Source organism: Tinamus guttatus, unplaced genomic scaffold (genome assembly GCF_059628265.1).
Source record: "Tinamus guttatus ecotype Peru unplaced genomic scaffold, ASM5962826v1 Tinamus_guttatus_pri_ptg000219l, whole genome shotgun sequence".
NCBI classification, from domain to species: Eukaryota; Metazoa; Chordata; class Aves; order Tinamiformes; family Tinamidae; genus Tinamus; species Tinamus guttatus.
The window spans coordinates 387,990-403,018 of record NW_028288753.1 but is presented as its reverse complement, the minus strand read 5'-3'; the positions used below and the strand labels follow the sequence as shown (position 1 = coordinate 403,018).

At 55.4% G+C, this 15,029-nt stretch overlaps 1 protein-coding gene across 1 annotated transcript in view; it reads left to right on the top strand.

Annotated features, from left to right (window-relative positions):
• Nucleotides 1-14,005, top strand: part of LOC148594641 (uncharacterized) — a 32,642-nt gene extending 18,637 nt beyond the window's left edge. The window contains exons 7-11 of the mRNA XM_088525012.1: nt 10,973-11,101; nt 11,206-11,903; nt 12,078-12,819; nt 12,990-13,367; nt 13,913-14,005. Coding sequence (XP_088381138.1) covers nt 10,973-11,101; nt 11,206-11,903; nt 12,078-12,819; nt 12,990-13,367; nt 13,913-14,005 — 2,040 coding nt within the window. The remainder of the gene's footprint in view (nt 1-10,972; nt 11,102-11,205; nt 11,904-12,077; nt 12,820-12,989; nt 13,368-13,912) is intronic.
• The last annotated feature ends 1,024 nt before the right edge of the window (nt 14,006-15,029 follow it).

Sequence of the window (15,029 nt, the reverse complement as noted above, 5' to 3'; positions counted from 1 at the left end):
GAAAGAACTGGGCAGCGCATCCCAAGTACGAGATGGCCCTGGTGTCCCACAGGGAATTGTGCATGGATTTGGGGAGAGTGGTGGAGATGGAGCCAAGGTCGAGGAGGGAGAGGTTGAGGAGGAAGAAGTACATGGGGGTGTGGAGGCGGTGGTCGCAGGCTACAGCTGTGATGGTGAGGCCGTTGGCCAGGAGGGCAGCCAGGTAGATGCCCAGGAAGAGCGAGAAGTGCAAGAGCTGCAGCTCCCTCCTGTCTGAGAATCCCAGGAGGAGGAACTCATTGAGGGAGCTGCTGTTGGACATTTAATCTTGATTCAGCGCACTCTCCAATGAGGAAAAAGCATCAACAAGTTAAAGTTAGAACAAGCTTCTCTGAATAAAATCCATTCCACTCCTCATGGCACCCCCATATGGGTTCTTTCCCTGCCTCCAGGGCAGTCAGTCCTGCTCTACTAGGGGGTGTAAATGGAGGTGTCAAATTGACTCATGCATTTGCAGGGGACACCTGGGGATGGGTACTGTGACCTGAGTGAAGGGGATTTGGTGGAGTGAAGTGGGAATATTCTCCACTTCCTATTGAGACAGAGAGAGAGAGAGAGAGAGAGAGGCCACACTCATGACAGCTCTGTTTGAGAGGGAAGATCACTGCGAGGGATTAATCTAACCCCTCTTCCAGTTTGCTCTCTTCAACAGAGGTGTCTGGACCTGAATCAGTCACCGCTGTTCCCACTCCAGCAAGGGAGAGGAACAGTGCAGTGAAGGCAGGGGCTGAGCTGACCCCTTCTGGGCATCTCATTTCCACTAAGACAGACCCCATCCTCACATCACCTAAATGTCTTCACTGTTGCTTGAGGGAATGCAGCGGGAGAGGGAAGTTACTGCCTCAACTGCAGCTGAATTCCCCTCCTTAGCTCCAGAGAGCAAAACCAGATCAGCACAGGCAGGTGAAGGAATGAAGAGCAACAGTATGAACCTTCTGCCAAGGGAAAGCAAGGAGCAGCAAACAGAGGAGCACTGAGGAAAGCCTTCACCTCCCCCAGCTGTGCACACCACCCCCCAGACAGTGACATCTGAGGACAGTCCCTCTCAGTCCCCTTGTCCTGCACTGGGAAAGGACCAGGCTGCAGGAGAGACACAGCCCCTCTTCTACCAAGGAGGGGGCTCATGGCCAGGACTCCATGGCCTTGAGGGGTGGGAGAGGAGACACGGGACTTTGCTTAGAGGAAGAAGTCTGCATTGCAGGGACTGACTGGGTTGATCCAAATCCCACCTCTCATAGCAATTATAGTTCCCTCCCATTTGCTGATTGTATCTCCACTGCTGGAGCTTTTCCTGCTGGCAGCTCTTCCTCTGCCCCATGTCTTCTCCCTGTCAGTGTCACAGACACTGTCCCATCCTCTGGACACTCACTCTGCTCTGCAGCAGCCCAGGAACATCTCTGTGTTTGCAGGTGGGGAGGAGAAGGTCAGCCAGACCCTGGTGAGGCCAGAGAAGGTGATGCTGGTGCTGTCTGCAGTCAGGGAGGGGTAAGGGACTTGCTGAGGTTCCCCACAGATCTCTCCATTTAAGGGACTGGGAGTCTCAGTCTCCTGCCCCAACCTGGCATCACCTTTCCATACACCCCTGGCCCTTAACAAACAGGACAAAACTGAAAACAGACTCCTGAAAGCTCCTTGTCTTTAACATTAACACTGCCTTGACTGTCCTGAGTGCCGACCCTCGCAGGGGGCATAGTCACTGCCCCGGGCACGCAGCACCCTGGGGCACTGGGACACGGCTCTGTATTACAGCCCATGAGCACCTGGGTGCATCCAGGGAGAAGACAGTTGTGATGCCCTGTCCCTCTGAACGTGCGGCTGGGAATCCCTGCTCTAAAGCAACCCCCTAATTCAAACAGGAGAGGCTGGGAGAGACACCCTGACACATCCTATTGATCTGAAGGTGCTGTGCCAGGTTCAGAAGATCCCTCCAGCACTCACAGCACTGCTGCCCTGCAGAGACAGACTTACCGTGTCAAGGGCTCGGAAGATTTCTCCCTGCACTGAGATTCTCGGGTGTCCTCCCATTCCCGACTGCCTTTCACTTATGAGCGACTCGTCCCAGCCTGGTGCCTGCGGGCAGTGCCCTGAGTCTTGGTGCTCCTTTATGAGGAGCTGCTCCTGGGCAGAGCTGTCTCTCTGCAGCTCCTGCCAGGTTGCCATGGGCTCCCGCAGTCCCAGGAGCCAGGCCCAGCTCAGGAGCAGGGACCCAGCTGGAGATGGGACATTTTCTGTCTCCTGTGCATTTCCGAGATGATCACGGGCCTCCAGGGCTGATGGTTCCTGAAAGGTACTCAAAGGTCACCCCTGCCACCCCTGGCAAATGTCCACTCACGTCCACAAAATGGTCACCAATGGTCTCTCTGTTAGCCGTGGAGAGAGACTGAGACATTGCAGTTGGTCTCATCAGAGGATGGTTATCTAAGAGAGGTGGACGTGTCCTGCTCTACAAGACCCTGCTCCCATCTCATAAGCAGACAGAACACATGCACAGGGGCAGAGAACAGTGCAAGTTCATTTCCTTATGCTTCAGGACCTCATTTGGAGGAGTACAGCAGGACATCCAATGCCAGCACATCTAACACTCCACAATCTCAGAAGAGGATTCTATCTGCCCAACTTTTGGGGTCCAGAAAACAGCTATGTGCATGGGAGCTTCTTGTCCAAGCTCCCGTTTTAGTCAGTGGAGATGGTGGCAGGGAGTCAGCTACACACGCACGCTCACCCCTTGGGACTTCAGAAGGGACAAAGGTTGGTCCAAGACTTGTGCAAGTGTCTGCTTGCTCTGAGAGGGCAATGAGGAGACCCATGTCCATCTCCTGCATCAGCCGGGTGGAGAATCTTCTTAGCCATCTGACATCTCAGTGCCTATGACCCTCTAGAGCTCCACTCACTCAGACTTCTGCAGAACCAGACATTGCAAAGACCTTGCATAATTCACTGCAGATCGTTGGTTTAATGAAATGACAACAGGCCTACTCGGTCATGTCAGATGCATGGGGTGTCCAGCACAGCCACCATGTTCCTAGCACATTCAAAAGGGAAACAAGAGAAAAATCAGGCCTTTCAGAAATGGTTGGTGGGCAAGCACCCTAGGACACCTCAGTTTTCAAACCTATTCCCCAAAACTGATTCCCACCACTGCCTTCATGCAAAGACCCCCTTGGAGAGGGATAACAGCTCCCCTCCTCTAGGTAGCCATGCTACTACTAATGCAGCCCCATAGCTGTCTGGCCTTATTCACGTGAACATGCACCACTGGCTCATATGGCCTCCCTTGTAACATGCAGGCCCTTCTCTTCAGGTCAGTCCTCAGTTTCTCATGTTCCACTCTGTTTTGATAGACAAGGTTATTGTCTTCCCCACACTATGGGGCTGCCAGGAGATTTCCTTGGCAGTGGGAAGCAGCATGAAAAGATGAAATATCCTGAAATATCCCTAGCTTGGGTATTTCTGATTGGGCTTTAGGATGAGGTAATGTCACTTGAAAGGCTAATGCTGGAGTGCAACAGGCCACCCAGCCCGAGGCAAGGATCATCCCTTGGCTTTGTGTTACAAGGAACAGCCAGTGGGGATGGAGAGACATCAGTGAAGGGAAGGAGATCCCGTGTGAGACCAAAGTGGGGAAGCGGGCTGGGTGTTTATAGGCTGCATGGGCACAACTGCAGGTAGGAGCCAGCATAGGACAGGCTCTGCTGGAGACAGCCTAAGGCACTGCCAAAGCTCAGGGACCCCAAAGGAGGGCAGCATCCTCTTGGCTATGGCTGTTGTCTCTGCCACCAAGGCCTGCCAGGAGACCCTGGGACCTCCTTGTCCCCCTTGACAACACCCTGAAAGGTGTCATATCATTGTCCTGCACTGAGCACTGCACACCCCCACACACGCACTGTCCCCAGGATGACCCCGAAAACATGTGGGGAAAGGATTTCCCTTCCCAGAAGCTCAGTGACCGAGCTTGGACATTTTGCCTGATAAAACACATCAAGGGTTAACGTGGCATCAGAACCATCTTGCACATTTCCTCTGCCTACCTGTTACCAGTGATTACGATTTTCTGCTCTAATCAGCTGGGGAGTCTTTGCTGCTAACGACTCTCAATGGGACCCATTAATGCTCTACAGAACTTTGGAGGTTGCTTCTGACTTGGAATTCTTCAATGTTTTGTTCAGCCTCCTCTCAGTAACTGAAGTTCATAGGCTCAGCACCAAACACACCAGGGGACTCATTAAAAAGCAAAAAGTTCTGACCAACTATGTCTCTCCCTGTAATTTCCTTCAAGTCTTGCATGGTTAATTGGAGACATTTCAGGAGCGTAGCTGAAAGGTGGAGACATAAATAACTACGAGTATTTCTTCTTTTAAAGGCTTTTATCATTATTATTATAATTTTAGAGCAAGTGACAGCAACATTCTCCAGCTGGTGTCAGTCTAGAGTGACTCCTAATGAACTCTGGACATGATAGAGGAAAAGCGTGCCATGGAGCTCAGGCACCATATGGACACTCTTCCTCTCCACCTTCCCAGTCCTTCCATTTCTCTCACCAGCCACAGGGGACTTCCCTCACTCTTGTTAGAAGCCTTCCTATTCCACTGAAGTCTGCAATTGAAGGTTGCAGTTCATCTGCCCCAGCTCACGCTTGCTTTCCTTAGAGAACTAGCTGCAAATAGGCACAGGATTTTTCTTAATTGCAGAGAAAGAGAAACAGAGCAGGAATAATTTCATAAAATGCAATTATTCTCTTTGGCTGTAGACTAAGTCCAAGATGCCAACAATGAGGTCCCCCTGCTACAGGGGAGAGCCTTACTGGATATCTTTTGGAGAGACAGGAAAGGCTGGATATAAGGAGAACATGGGGGACAGGCTCCTGGAAAGCAGAGCAAGCTTTAAACTCCCTGAAGTGCAAACCAGCAGCTGGGTTGTTGAGTGAATAAAGGGTAACAGGAGGATTCCCAGTGCTGCAGCTTTACAATGTCCGCCTCGTGTGCTGTGAAGGCCACGCTGGAACTTGTCAATTTAAGCAGGACATGTGGGAATGGGAGAGCCACACAACTCCTAGGCGTCCTGGGCCATGATGTGGGCCGTGCTGCTCTTGGCAATCGTAGACCTCTCTGTGCTTCCATACAAAAGCAGGCAAAACTCTCTGATGCAAGTCCCTAGAGAAGAGGGATTTTCTTGGCTGCTCAGAGCGACCCAAGCACAACATGGGGATGTCAAAGGAAGGCCTCCATCAAGCCTTCAGCTGCACAACTTAGAGCTTCAAGGGAGCTCCCTAAACCAGCACTTCCCATGACCCTGCTGACTGAGTAGACATGGAGGAGACAGGGGAGAGAGGAGAGGAGAAAGGGCAGAAACTCCAAGGTACAAAGGGGTGCTCAATGTGCCATAGACAGGATGATAAAGGCTGAATAAGTAACAAATAAATGAGTAAAGCCATGCTTCCCTTTGCAGTGGCTTGGAAAGTCCCATCTCTGACAGGCTCCAAGGGGAATGGGGTCTGCCTTCTACAAGATTGGGCCCAGGACTGTGCAAAGACTAGGAGGAGAGGAACGTTGGTTGTAGGGATGATCACAAGCTTCAGCAGCTGGGAGATGGTCATCTCACCACCTCGTGAACAAGCCAAAATGCAGCTCCTGAGGCTGGCAGTGCCTTACGGGCTCCATACGGGAGTCTCCACGGCAGCACTGCAGTGTGTGGGCACGTCCTGAGGCGCCCAGAAGCAAAAATGTGTGGGAGATCCAAGGTGCTCTACGGACCTGAAAGACAGACCGAGTGCCAGGAACTACCCCCAGGGGAGAAACACTACTTGGAGGTGTCATGGAAAAGCCCAAGGATCAACTAAGGTCCAAGATAATAAATGGATTTCCTCCGGGTCAGACAAAGGAAAGCTTGGCAAAATTCATGGAATCTGGAAAAACTTTCCCACATTTGCTACCTGGATTGACCCATGGTTTTGAGTCTGGCAGGAACCAATGTCCCAGTCAAAGCCCTCTAGAAGAAAGATGTGTTAAGGGCACATTGATTCTTTTCTGATGTATCATTTCCATCTCAAGCAGCACAGACCAAGAAACTTTGCTGAAAACTTTTAAAAGCAAAGATCCTGTGCAGTCTGCCTCAGAAAAGCAGATTCCTTGTGCCTGCATTGGAGGATTCAAGGCCCTGCTGAAGGCAGGTCCCAGCAGAGGTCTGGATTATCCCCGAAGATGGAGATCGGAGAATGTTTCTGCATCCCTGGTCTCCCAGAAGGACCCTGGGGTGGCAGGCTGGGCTCTGGGAGCGGAGCGCCGCTCTCTCCAGACACCTCCTCCCTTCGGAGCACCAAGACGCTGGGGACACACTGGGGCCATCCAGCACTGCAGCTCTCCATGACCTCCATACCTGACCCGAGGGCTGACAGCCTACACCTGCCTCTGCATGGAGGACACACAGGGATAAGCACCACACAGGGCACCAGACAGGACAGCCCAAAGTGTCCCAAGATGCAGGAAGCCCAACTCTCCACCCCTTCCGTTCTCTTCTAGACCTCCAGCACCTTCCAACAGGCACATGGGACTTCTCCCGACCTCTCATCTCCTCACATGGAGGTGACCTCACAGGTGCAAACCCACCACATCCCTGCTGCTGCCTGTGGCCTTCAGAGACAGCAGCTTCCTCAAACCCCTTCCCCACACAGGAACCACTGCTGCCCTCTCAGCTCCTCTCACCACAGAGACCCCCCACCCACCGCCCACGCCTGCCTGCCTGCTGCCGGCCAATCAGGCACTCACAAAGACATGACGTCACAGCGCCGTCCCGCCCAGCTCTCTGGCCCTGCCCTCCAGGGCAGCAATGGCCTCCCCAGCCCTTCCCCGCCAGGAGCCCAGCCCGGGCTCAGCAGCTGCTCCGCGGAGATGATCTCCGCAGCGCAGAGCCCCGCAGGGCCCGGCTGCTGCCCAATGAGGCGCTGCGGGAGCGGTGACCTCACAGTCACCAGGCTGAGCCAGCCCTGCTGCTGCCCAATCAGCTCTGCCCGCAGTGGGGACCTCCCAAGCAGCAGCCACGCCCTCTCCCTGCAGCTGGCCTATCAGGGGCTGCGGCAGCAGTGACCTCCTCGTGCCCAGCGCAGCCATTGACTGTCAGCTGCCATGGCAACGCTGCGCTTTACTGCGGGGACTGTGTGAGCTGCTGTGTTGGGATTCCTCTGGCACTTCCCGCCATGGTGGAGGGGAAGAGGGGCAGCCAGTGCCAGGGAAACCTGTCCTGGATTCTCTCCTTCTGCCCCCCAGCACCCACACAAGGGTTGGAGCTGCCCCATGGCAGCCTTGGGGCTCGGGGAAGTCCCAGGAGTCCTGGCTGCCATGTGGTCCCCAAGCAAGGGAAGACCCTCACACAAGACTCATGTGGCAGCTCCCAGCCCTGTGCCACAGCTCGGGATCCACAGGTGTTTTTCCAGTTTCCAGTTTGTGTGTGACACCTCAGGAAGGAGCTCCCAAAGCCCTAACCCTTGGCGCAGAGCAGCAGGATCACTGGGAACAAGAACCGAGGTTCAGGCTGCCGGTGTTCATCCACCAGTCCCCATCTCACTTGCTCCCTTGCCCTTGGATCACTTCTCCAGCTGAGGAGGAGGATGTTCTTCCCTTCTTGTCACTCAGAACTGCTTTCCAACTTGCCCCTGCTCCTCGGCCTGCTGAGAAGGGGCTCCCAGTGCAGCCCCACTGCCTCCTCTCCTCACTCCATGCCATGGACGTACTGCAAAGGGCAGCCATGGGGAAGGTAGGAGCAGTGCCCAGCAGCGCTGAGGACCTACAGGCTGCATCCCTATGATGGGGAAAATCTCACTGTGCCATCTGGAATTCAGTGTATCACTGCCGTGGAGTTGGGAGAGTCAGAACATGAGCAGGGAGATTTCCCTGTACCTCTAGGAAGCAGTCATCTCTCATCACTAATGTCGTGTTCCAATTTTTTCTGATAAATCCTTCAGGAACATCTCCAGACAGTGCCAAAAGATGTGAAATATATCAAACGGGGCATTGGAGAAGTCACTTGTGCTGCCCTGCACTAAGAGGTCTCTGTACAAGGCAGATCCATGCAGGAATCTGAGGTTTAGTAAATGGTTTGTAGGTCGGCATTTTTCAAACCTGGAATCCAAGTCATGTGGGGTGAAAGAGCACAGAGTGTGCCCACAGGCTGAGATGCTTTGGTGAGCTTCACAAGTCTTTTCTGCTGTGTGTCACTTGATTTGTAGAAGCAGGACAATATTTTGTACATGTAGGACAATATGGGACAGTTTATAACCTTCCATTTAGTACGAAAAGATGCTCTTATTTTTAAAAAAGTCCTCAGCAAGTTTTCTCTGGTGTTTAAGCTAGAGATGGTATGCCAGAAAAGAGCGAACATGCCCTTCACACATATTTTTCAGAGGGCTTTATCCAGAGACCTTCCATAAATGTGTCTCTCAGTGTGTCACAGCTGTCCTCCCGCTAATAGAAGGATATATCCTAGTGCAATGCTTGAATATCGGTCTCTTCTCTCAGAGCTGGAGTCAAGAATTTGCTCTACAACTCGCAGCCTGAAAGGTGCTTGTTGCATTTGGGGGCTCTTCATGGGCTCAAGGCAATGAGCTCATGGGGAGATGTGTTCGGGAATGAGGGCTGGATTCGTCTCTGACTTGTGTGTACCCTGTGCTCTTGGAGATGGTGAATGGTCAAGCAGCGTCTGCCTGGGACTGTCTCCCGTATGAGAGGGCTGGTGCCAGCTGCCCACAGTGGGGTCCTTGCAGACACAGGGGAGGGAGCTGCAAGAGCAGTTCATGACGCCTTGTATGTGAAACCACGGTCTGGATCTAGGGACACGCCTGAACACCTGGAGACAAGGACAGTTTGTGCTGTGTTGAATTTTACCAGGACCTGCTGAACGACAGTGTGTATTGATAGAAATGGATTTGCATTTAAAATATATCCCCCCCCCCTTTTTTTTTCTCCTAGACATCAGAACTGCTTTACTTTTAGATCATTTTCAGTGTCCACGACACTCCATCTGTCTGACCTGGCATGCAAGCATTTCCTTAAACAATATTCCCTTTCCTCTTTCCTCTGCTGCTCGATCCTGTACCTCTGCTTTGTTTTCTGGGGGACCTGGCTAAAAGCAATAGATTTTCGGCTTTCCTGTTATGAGGAAAGAAACAGGAAACTAAGGGGGAAAAACAAAGAACAAAACAAGAAACATTTTCTTGAATAAAAGCCAATAGGTTACATATTAATTGCAACTTGTAACTGTCACTAAGGCCCTTCCTCACCCTTGCGACTGAAGGCTCCCCGCTCAGGGAAGGGGGCTCAGGGTAGTAAATGAGTGTGGGCAGAAACAAGCCCATGTCGTGAACCTGTGCACGAGAGTCCCCAGTGTTTTGTCTTTTCCTGGTGGCAGGTTGGGGGTTGACGTCACATAGAGCTGAGGGGATGCAAAACCCCGCGGCAGCAGCGCGTGCTGCGTCACCCACAGTCCTGCCCTTGGCCCAGGACAGTCCGTGCAGTCCTGTGGGGAGGGGGATTTCTGTCGGAAAAAGAGGCCTGGGCATGGGGAGAGGATCACAGGGGAGAGCAAGGGAGACAGCTCAGGGGTGATGACGGGGGGCAGAGCACCAGGGTGGCCTCGTGGTGGGTGTCTGCTATGGAGCGCCTGACGAGGGGCAGCCTCTGCAAGGCCCGGGGAGCGCAGAGCTATGGAGGGGACAACTCGTCCTGCGCCCCAGGGACCTGCTCAGGAGTGGGGAGAGGAGGAAATGACGCGGTGCCTGGTGTCCCCATGGCGACTCCCAGGGCTTTGTGATGGGGGTGGAATCGTGCGCACAGGCCACTGTGATGGGGCAGTCCCCAAGGTGACCGTGTCCCTGCTGGGGTCTTCACTCTGAGGAGAGCGGCGCAACCAGCAGGGAGCAACTCCCCTTGGTGCCCGCGCAAGAGGTCCTCAGAGTGGTTCCGAGAATGGAGAAGGAGCAGCAGGGTAATGCCTGCTCCTCATCCACAGACGGGATCCCTGGAGTGCAAGAGTGTACGAGTGAGATGAGTAGTGGGGCTGGAGGGAGAGGTGGGAGGCAGGGGACTCGCATGGAGAGCACAAGGGTGATGGGGAAGGAGCCCTGGGTCAAGATAGTGGGGCAGGAGCTCCTCCAGTGAGGGAACATGTATTCCTGGGCGTGAGAAAAGCAGCCTGACCTGCACTCTCCCCCTGTACTTGGTGCTGGTGAAGTCGCACCTCAAACACTGTGTTAAATTATGGGCCCATCACTAAGAAAACTAAAAATAAAAGCCATGGAGGCACTGAAGTGTTCCCAGAGAAGGGCACCAAAGCTGGTGAAGGCTTTCCACCCTATGAGGAGTGGCTGAGGGAGCTGGCGTTATTTAGAGGGAAAAAGAGGAGACTCAGGAGAGATCTTATTGCTCTGCACAACAACCTGAGATGTGGTTGTAGTGAAGCAGGGTCGATCTATTGTCCAAAATAACTACCAATAAGACAAGAGGAAATGGCTTCAAGTTGCACCAGGAGAGGCTAAGTTTAGATGTTAGGAAAACTTTGCAGGTGGAAAGAGTGGTGCAGCATTGGAAGAGGCTGCCCAGGGAAGTGGTAGAATCAGTGTCCCAGGCAGCATTCAAGAAATGTGCAGATAAGGCACTCAAGAGCTATGGTTTAGCAGGCATGGTGTTGAAGGGTTTACAGTTGGACTGAATGGTTCTGAAGATCTTTCCCAAACATTGTGATTCTATGATTCTATGCTATGGATGCTCCAAGGCCCACATGAACCCCATGAGCTCTGTGCTGAGGGCAGAGAGCAGGTCCAGGCCAAGCGCAGCTGGATTGTGCTCAGCCAGGAGGTTCCCTTCGAGGCCAGGCTGGGGTTTCCCGTGTTTAGGAGCTGCTCGCACCAACACAACCAACCCCATGACGGGCCTCCTTCTCCCCACAGGTGGGCCAGCAGGAGCTGCCCGCAGCAGTGCAGCGCAGACGGACCCCAGCTTCGTCCCACCAAAGGGACCGGCTGCCGCCGCTGCCCGGCCCTCAGGGCTCACGCTGCTCCCAACACAGCATCGCACAGGTACAGAGCTGTGCGGCGGTGACAGCCAAGCGTCCATCTTGGAAGCATGGAGGGAGGGAAAAGGACACCAGTAACCTGGCCTGTGTGGTGGGCTTCGATTGCAGGTGGTGGAGGACACGGCCCGCGATGTCTCCTGCACAGTGCAAGATCTGCATCCCTCCTCCAGCCTTGCAAAGAAGGCTGCCTTGGGACACAGCAGGATACTGACTGGCAGGACAAGATCGGGGACATCAGATGTGCCCAGCTTCCCATCTCTCCCATCCAAGGCAACTTGGCAGACACAGGGAGGCCTGGAGGACTCTGCAGTGAAACCAGCAGGATCTGCAAGTCACACCAAGCTGCCTGCTCTGGAAACGTCCTGCAGGTCTTCTCCCAAAGGCAGGGCCTTTGCCCTGGACAAGGAAGAGCTGGCCAGGAGAGTCCTGGAGAGAATGGACAAGGCATTGGAGAGGGTGGCTGCAAATTCCAGCAAAGCTGCTGCCAGGGAATGCTTCCCACCTGTTCCTGGTGCTGGGATGGCTCTGGACTCGGGGAGGAGAAAGGAAGAGCAGAAGCTAAAGCCATCGCGTCTTGCCCTGCCTCCACTTCAAAGACCCCAGCAAGAAACCAGCGCTCTCATGCAGGTAAATCAAGAGCATGTGCAGTTCCTGCCTCGATGCAGGCCTGAGTCTTCAACATCATCAGTGGGAGAAGGCAGGATATTTCAAGGGGATGATGAGAGGATGAGTCTATCCCTGAAAAGCCAGCAGCTCTTGGGAAGCTCCTCCTTTGTCCCGGGAGCACAGAGCATTCCTCCTGAAGGGCAAGTGCCTGCAATGGAGAATCCTCAAGAAGCAGCGGCCTCTTCTGCCCCGGATGATCCCGAGCAGGGTGCGATGGCAGCTGAAGGTGTTTTGGAGGAGGCTGGACTCAGCAGCTCCTCCATTGCAGTGGTGCCACCCAGCTCTGCACAAGACGTCACTGCCGGGTGCTGCAGTGAAATGGCCCCACTGGAATCCCCATCGCCCTTCTCACCTGAGCCTGTCAGCCTCATTCAGAGCGTTGATGGAGAAACTGGCACGGAACTGAGACCTGAGAGCCAGGGGCCTGTCCCACATGGCCCCACACCTCCTGCTGTGGGTCTGGAGGACGCAGGCGTGGGGCTGGGGTCTGCCCCCTTGAGCCGTCCTGATGACGCGAGCCCTGGAGCCAGCCAGCAGCCAGCACAGCCTGATGCCTTGGCACACACCGTCGATCAAGGCACACAGGCAAGCTCATGGCTACTCCAGACCATGCAATGTGACCAAGGAAGAGCCCCTGCAGCTGAGGAAGGGCCGTATCCCTGTGCTCAAGGGGAAGAAAGGGAGGTGAGCAGGGCTGGTACACCAGCTTCCCCAGGCAAGGATGGTGGGACAAGAACACCACGAGGAGCACCAGCAGGGCAGGACCCAAAACAACAGCCTGTGGGCATCACCTGCCACGTGCAAGGAAGGCCGCTGCGTGTGCACGAAGACAACACCGCGCGGTACCTGGGGGTGCTCAGCATCAAGACAGAGGCCCTGGAGGAGCTCGACAGGAGCTGCCTGGCCCGCACGGGGCAGAGCTTGGCACAGATCCGGGAAGTCACTTTCCTGAGGAAGGAGCAGAGCCTGCAGGAGAGCCAGGGCGAGGAAGAGGAGGGCCATGGGGAGCGTTTCTCCCTGTCAGCATCAGGATCCCTCAATGTGAGACCCAAGGAGGTGAGTGCAAGGGAGGGCTGGGCCAGGTGGGAGCCCTCCCGGTGCTGGGGCCGGCCCCGGTGCCACTCTGTGACAGCCGGGTTGTCCCAGCACTGGCAGAAGGAGCCCCAGGAGACCTTTCCTGTTGGGAAAAGAAGCTCCCTTCACAAATTCTGCCTCTCTCATCCTAGCTCCTTGCCAGAAACTCCTTCCATAATCTATGGAATCCAGAGATCACGCAAGTGGAGCTCCTTAAGGATGCCAAGGGCAAGTGGGAGGTGCTGGAGCGCCTCTATGCTCATGCCCCCAGGCAGAACGTTGAAACATGGAGCAGACACCTGAATGAAATAGCTGAGCAGAGCGATGATGAGGAGGGTGCTGACGAAGAGCTTCTTCAAAGGGAGGAGGTAGAGGAAAGCAGCTCCTTGCCATGGATCAGACCCAGTCTGCGCAGCCTGTTTGCGGAAAGGGAGATGGGTCTCGAGAAGGTGCCCTGCTTGCCCAACATCAAAGAAGCAGAGGCTGCCAGTGAGGGACCTGGTGAGGTGGAGAGCCCCTCTGTTGAATCAGCAATGCCCAGAGGAGCTGAGGAATCTCCGCTGCAGGAAGCAAAAGCAGCAGCTTCTCCCCTGGCTGCAGGCCCTGCTCCCCAGGTAAGCATGGAGCATGTCACCTGTCCCCACGATCCAAGGGAGCTGCTATGTGAGCTGTGTGGGCGGGTGTGCAGACGGGGTGCCCAGAGCTGCCCTATCCTATTGATCCCCCTTGTCCATGGTGCCCAGATTTCCCCTCCAGCCATTGACCCTTGGTGATGTCTGGTGTGGAAGAGATGCTGGGTCCTCTCTGTTTCCAAGTGCCAAAGGTGCAGGGCTGATGTCCCCTCCACCCCTGCACCATGTTCAGCCCTGGGGCCTGGATGCCCAGCGAGGAGGGAAGGGGCAGCCCCAGCAGCAGCCCCCTCCTCACCCAGTGCACGAGCCCCCTTGTGCCACGCAGCGGCTGCCTCCGTTCCCCTGTGCATCACGGCCCCAGCCCAGCCCTGCTGCTACGGCCCCACAACGAGCCGGGTCCCATTGCCGTGCCAGCCGCAGGTCCCTTCCCTTGGGACGCACAGCCGTGGGCAGCCTCCCCCAGCCCCAAACCCTTTCCCCTGTGCACCCTGGGGCACCGGTACCCTGAGCAGCAGCAGCCGATGGCCGACGGGTGAGTGTTCTTGCTCTGTCCATGCAGGAGGCCACGGAGCCCCAAGAGGAGAAGTCATCATCCTCCTGCAGCCCCACGGCAGACGTTGAGCCAGGTACGTACCCGAGTGGAGAGCCCTGCTGGGGACGGTGGGTCTGTCTGGGACAGCGAGCAGCACCAAGGCCGGCAGCAGGAAGCCCTCGGGGGCTGCTGTGCTGAGGCCACAGCCCCTTGGGAAGCCCTTGGTGGCAGGGACAGGCAGGTGCAGCCCTGCGCCCTGCAGCCCATTGCCCACAGCTCTGCTTCCCACCGCAGGCATCGCCGCCCTCCCGGACATCGCGGCTCCCCGGCGATGGCGCTCGCGGCTCAGGACGGCGCTTCGGGCTCTGCGCAGAGCGTTCTGCTGCCGCTGCATCGCGGGGCAGCGAGAGGAGCGGCGCAGCTGAAAGAGCCCGGCAGGATCCTGAGAGCGGGGCTGGCGCAGAATGACAGACACTGTGTCCTGGGGGCTACAGAGCTGCTGCTGCCTCGTGTCCCAGAGCACCCATGTGCCCACACGAGCGCTAGGTGGAAACAGCCATCGCCGGCTCCAAATAAAACTCTTGGAAGTTTTTTCTCTCCACGTCAGTTGCTTTCGGAAAATCTCCATGGAAAGACTAGTGGGGCTGTGGGACCCTAAGGCCATGGGTGACTCCCGACTCCGCACTGGTCTTGATGGCTGGCTTGGGAAGCAGACCTGGACAAACAGGGCTGCTCACGACTGACACGGCTGGCACGTGTCTATGGTTCTCAGAGTGACCCCAGGGCTCTTGCAAGAGCAGGAGATGTTTTCAGGTGTGCACTAGCTCTGGCCTGTGGTGTTTCATTGCGAGTGCATGAATCACTCTCCAGGCCTCCTTCCCTGAGCCTCATGGGTCCCCATTGCTTCTCCAGGGACTGCTGAGCCCTCCTTTCCCCAGGCATGCCTGCATTTGCTGTGCGGCCTTTGGGGAACTCTACCATGGGCTGCCCCATGTTTGGTTAGACTGCACTCACTGCCCACCCCTGGG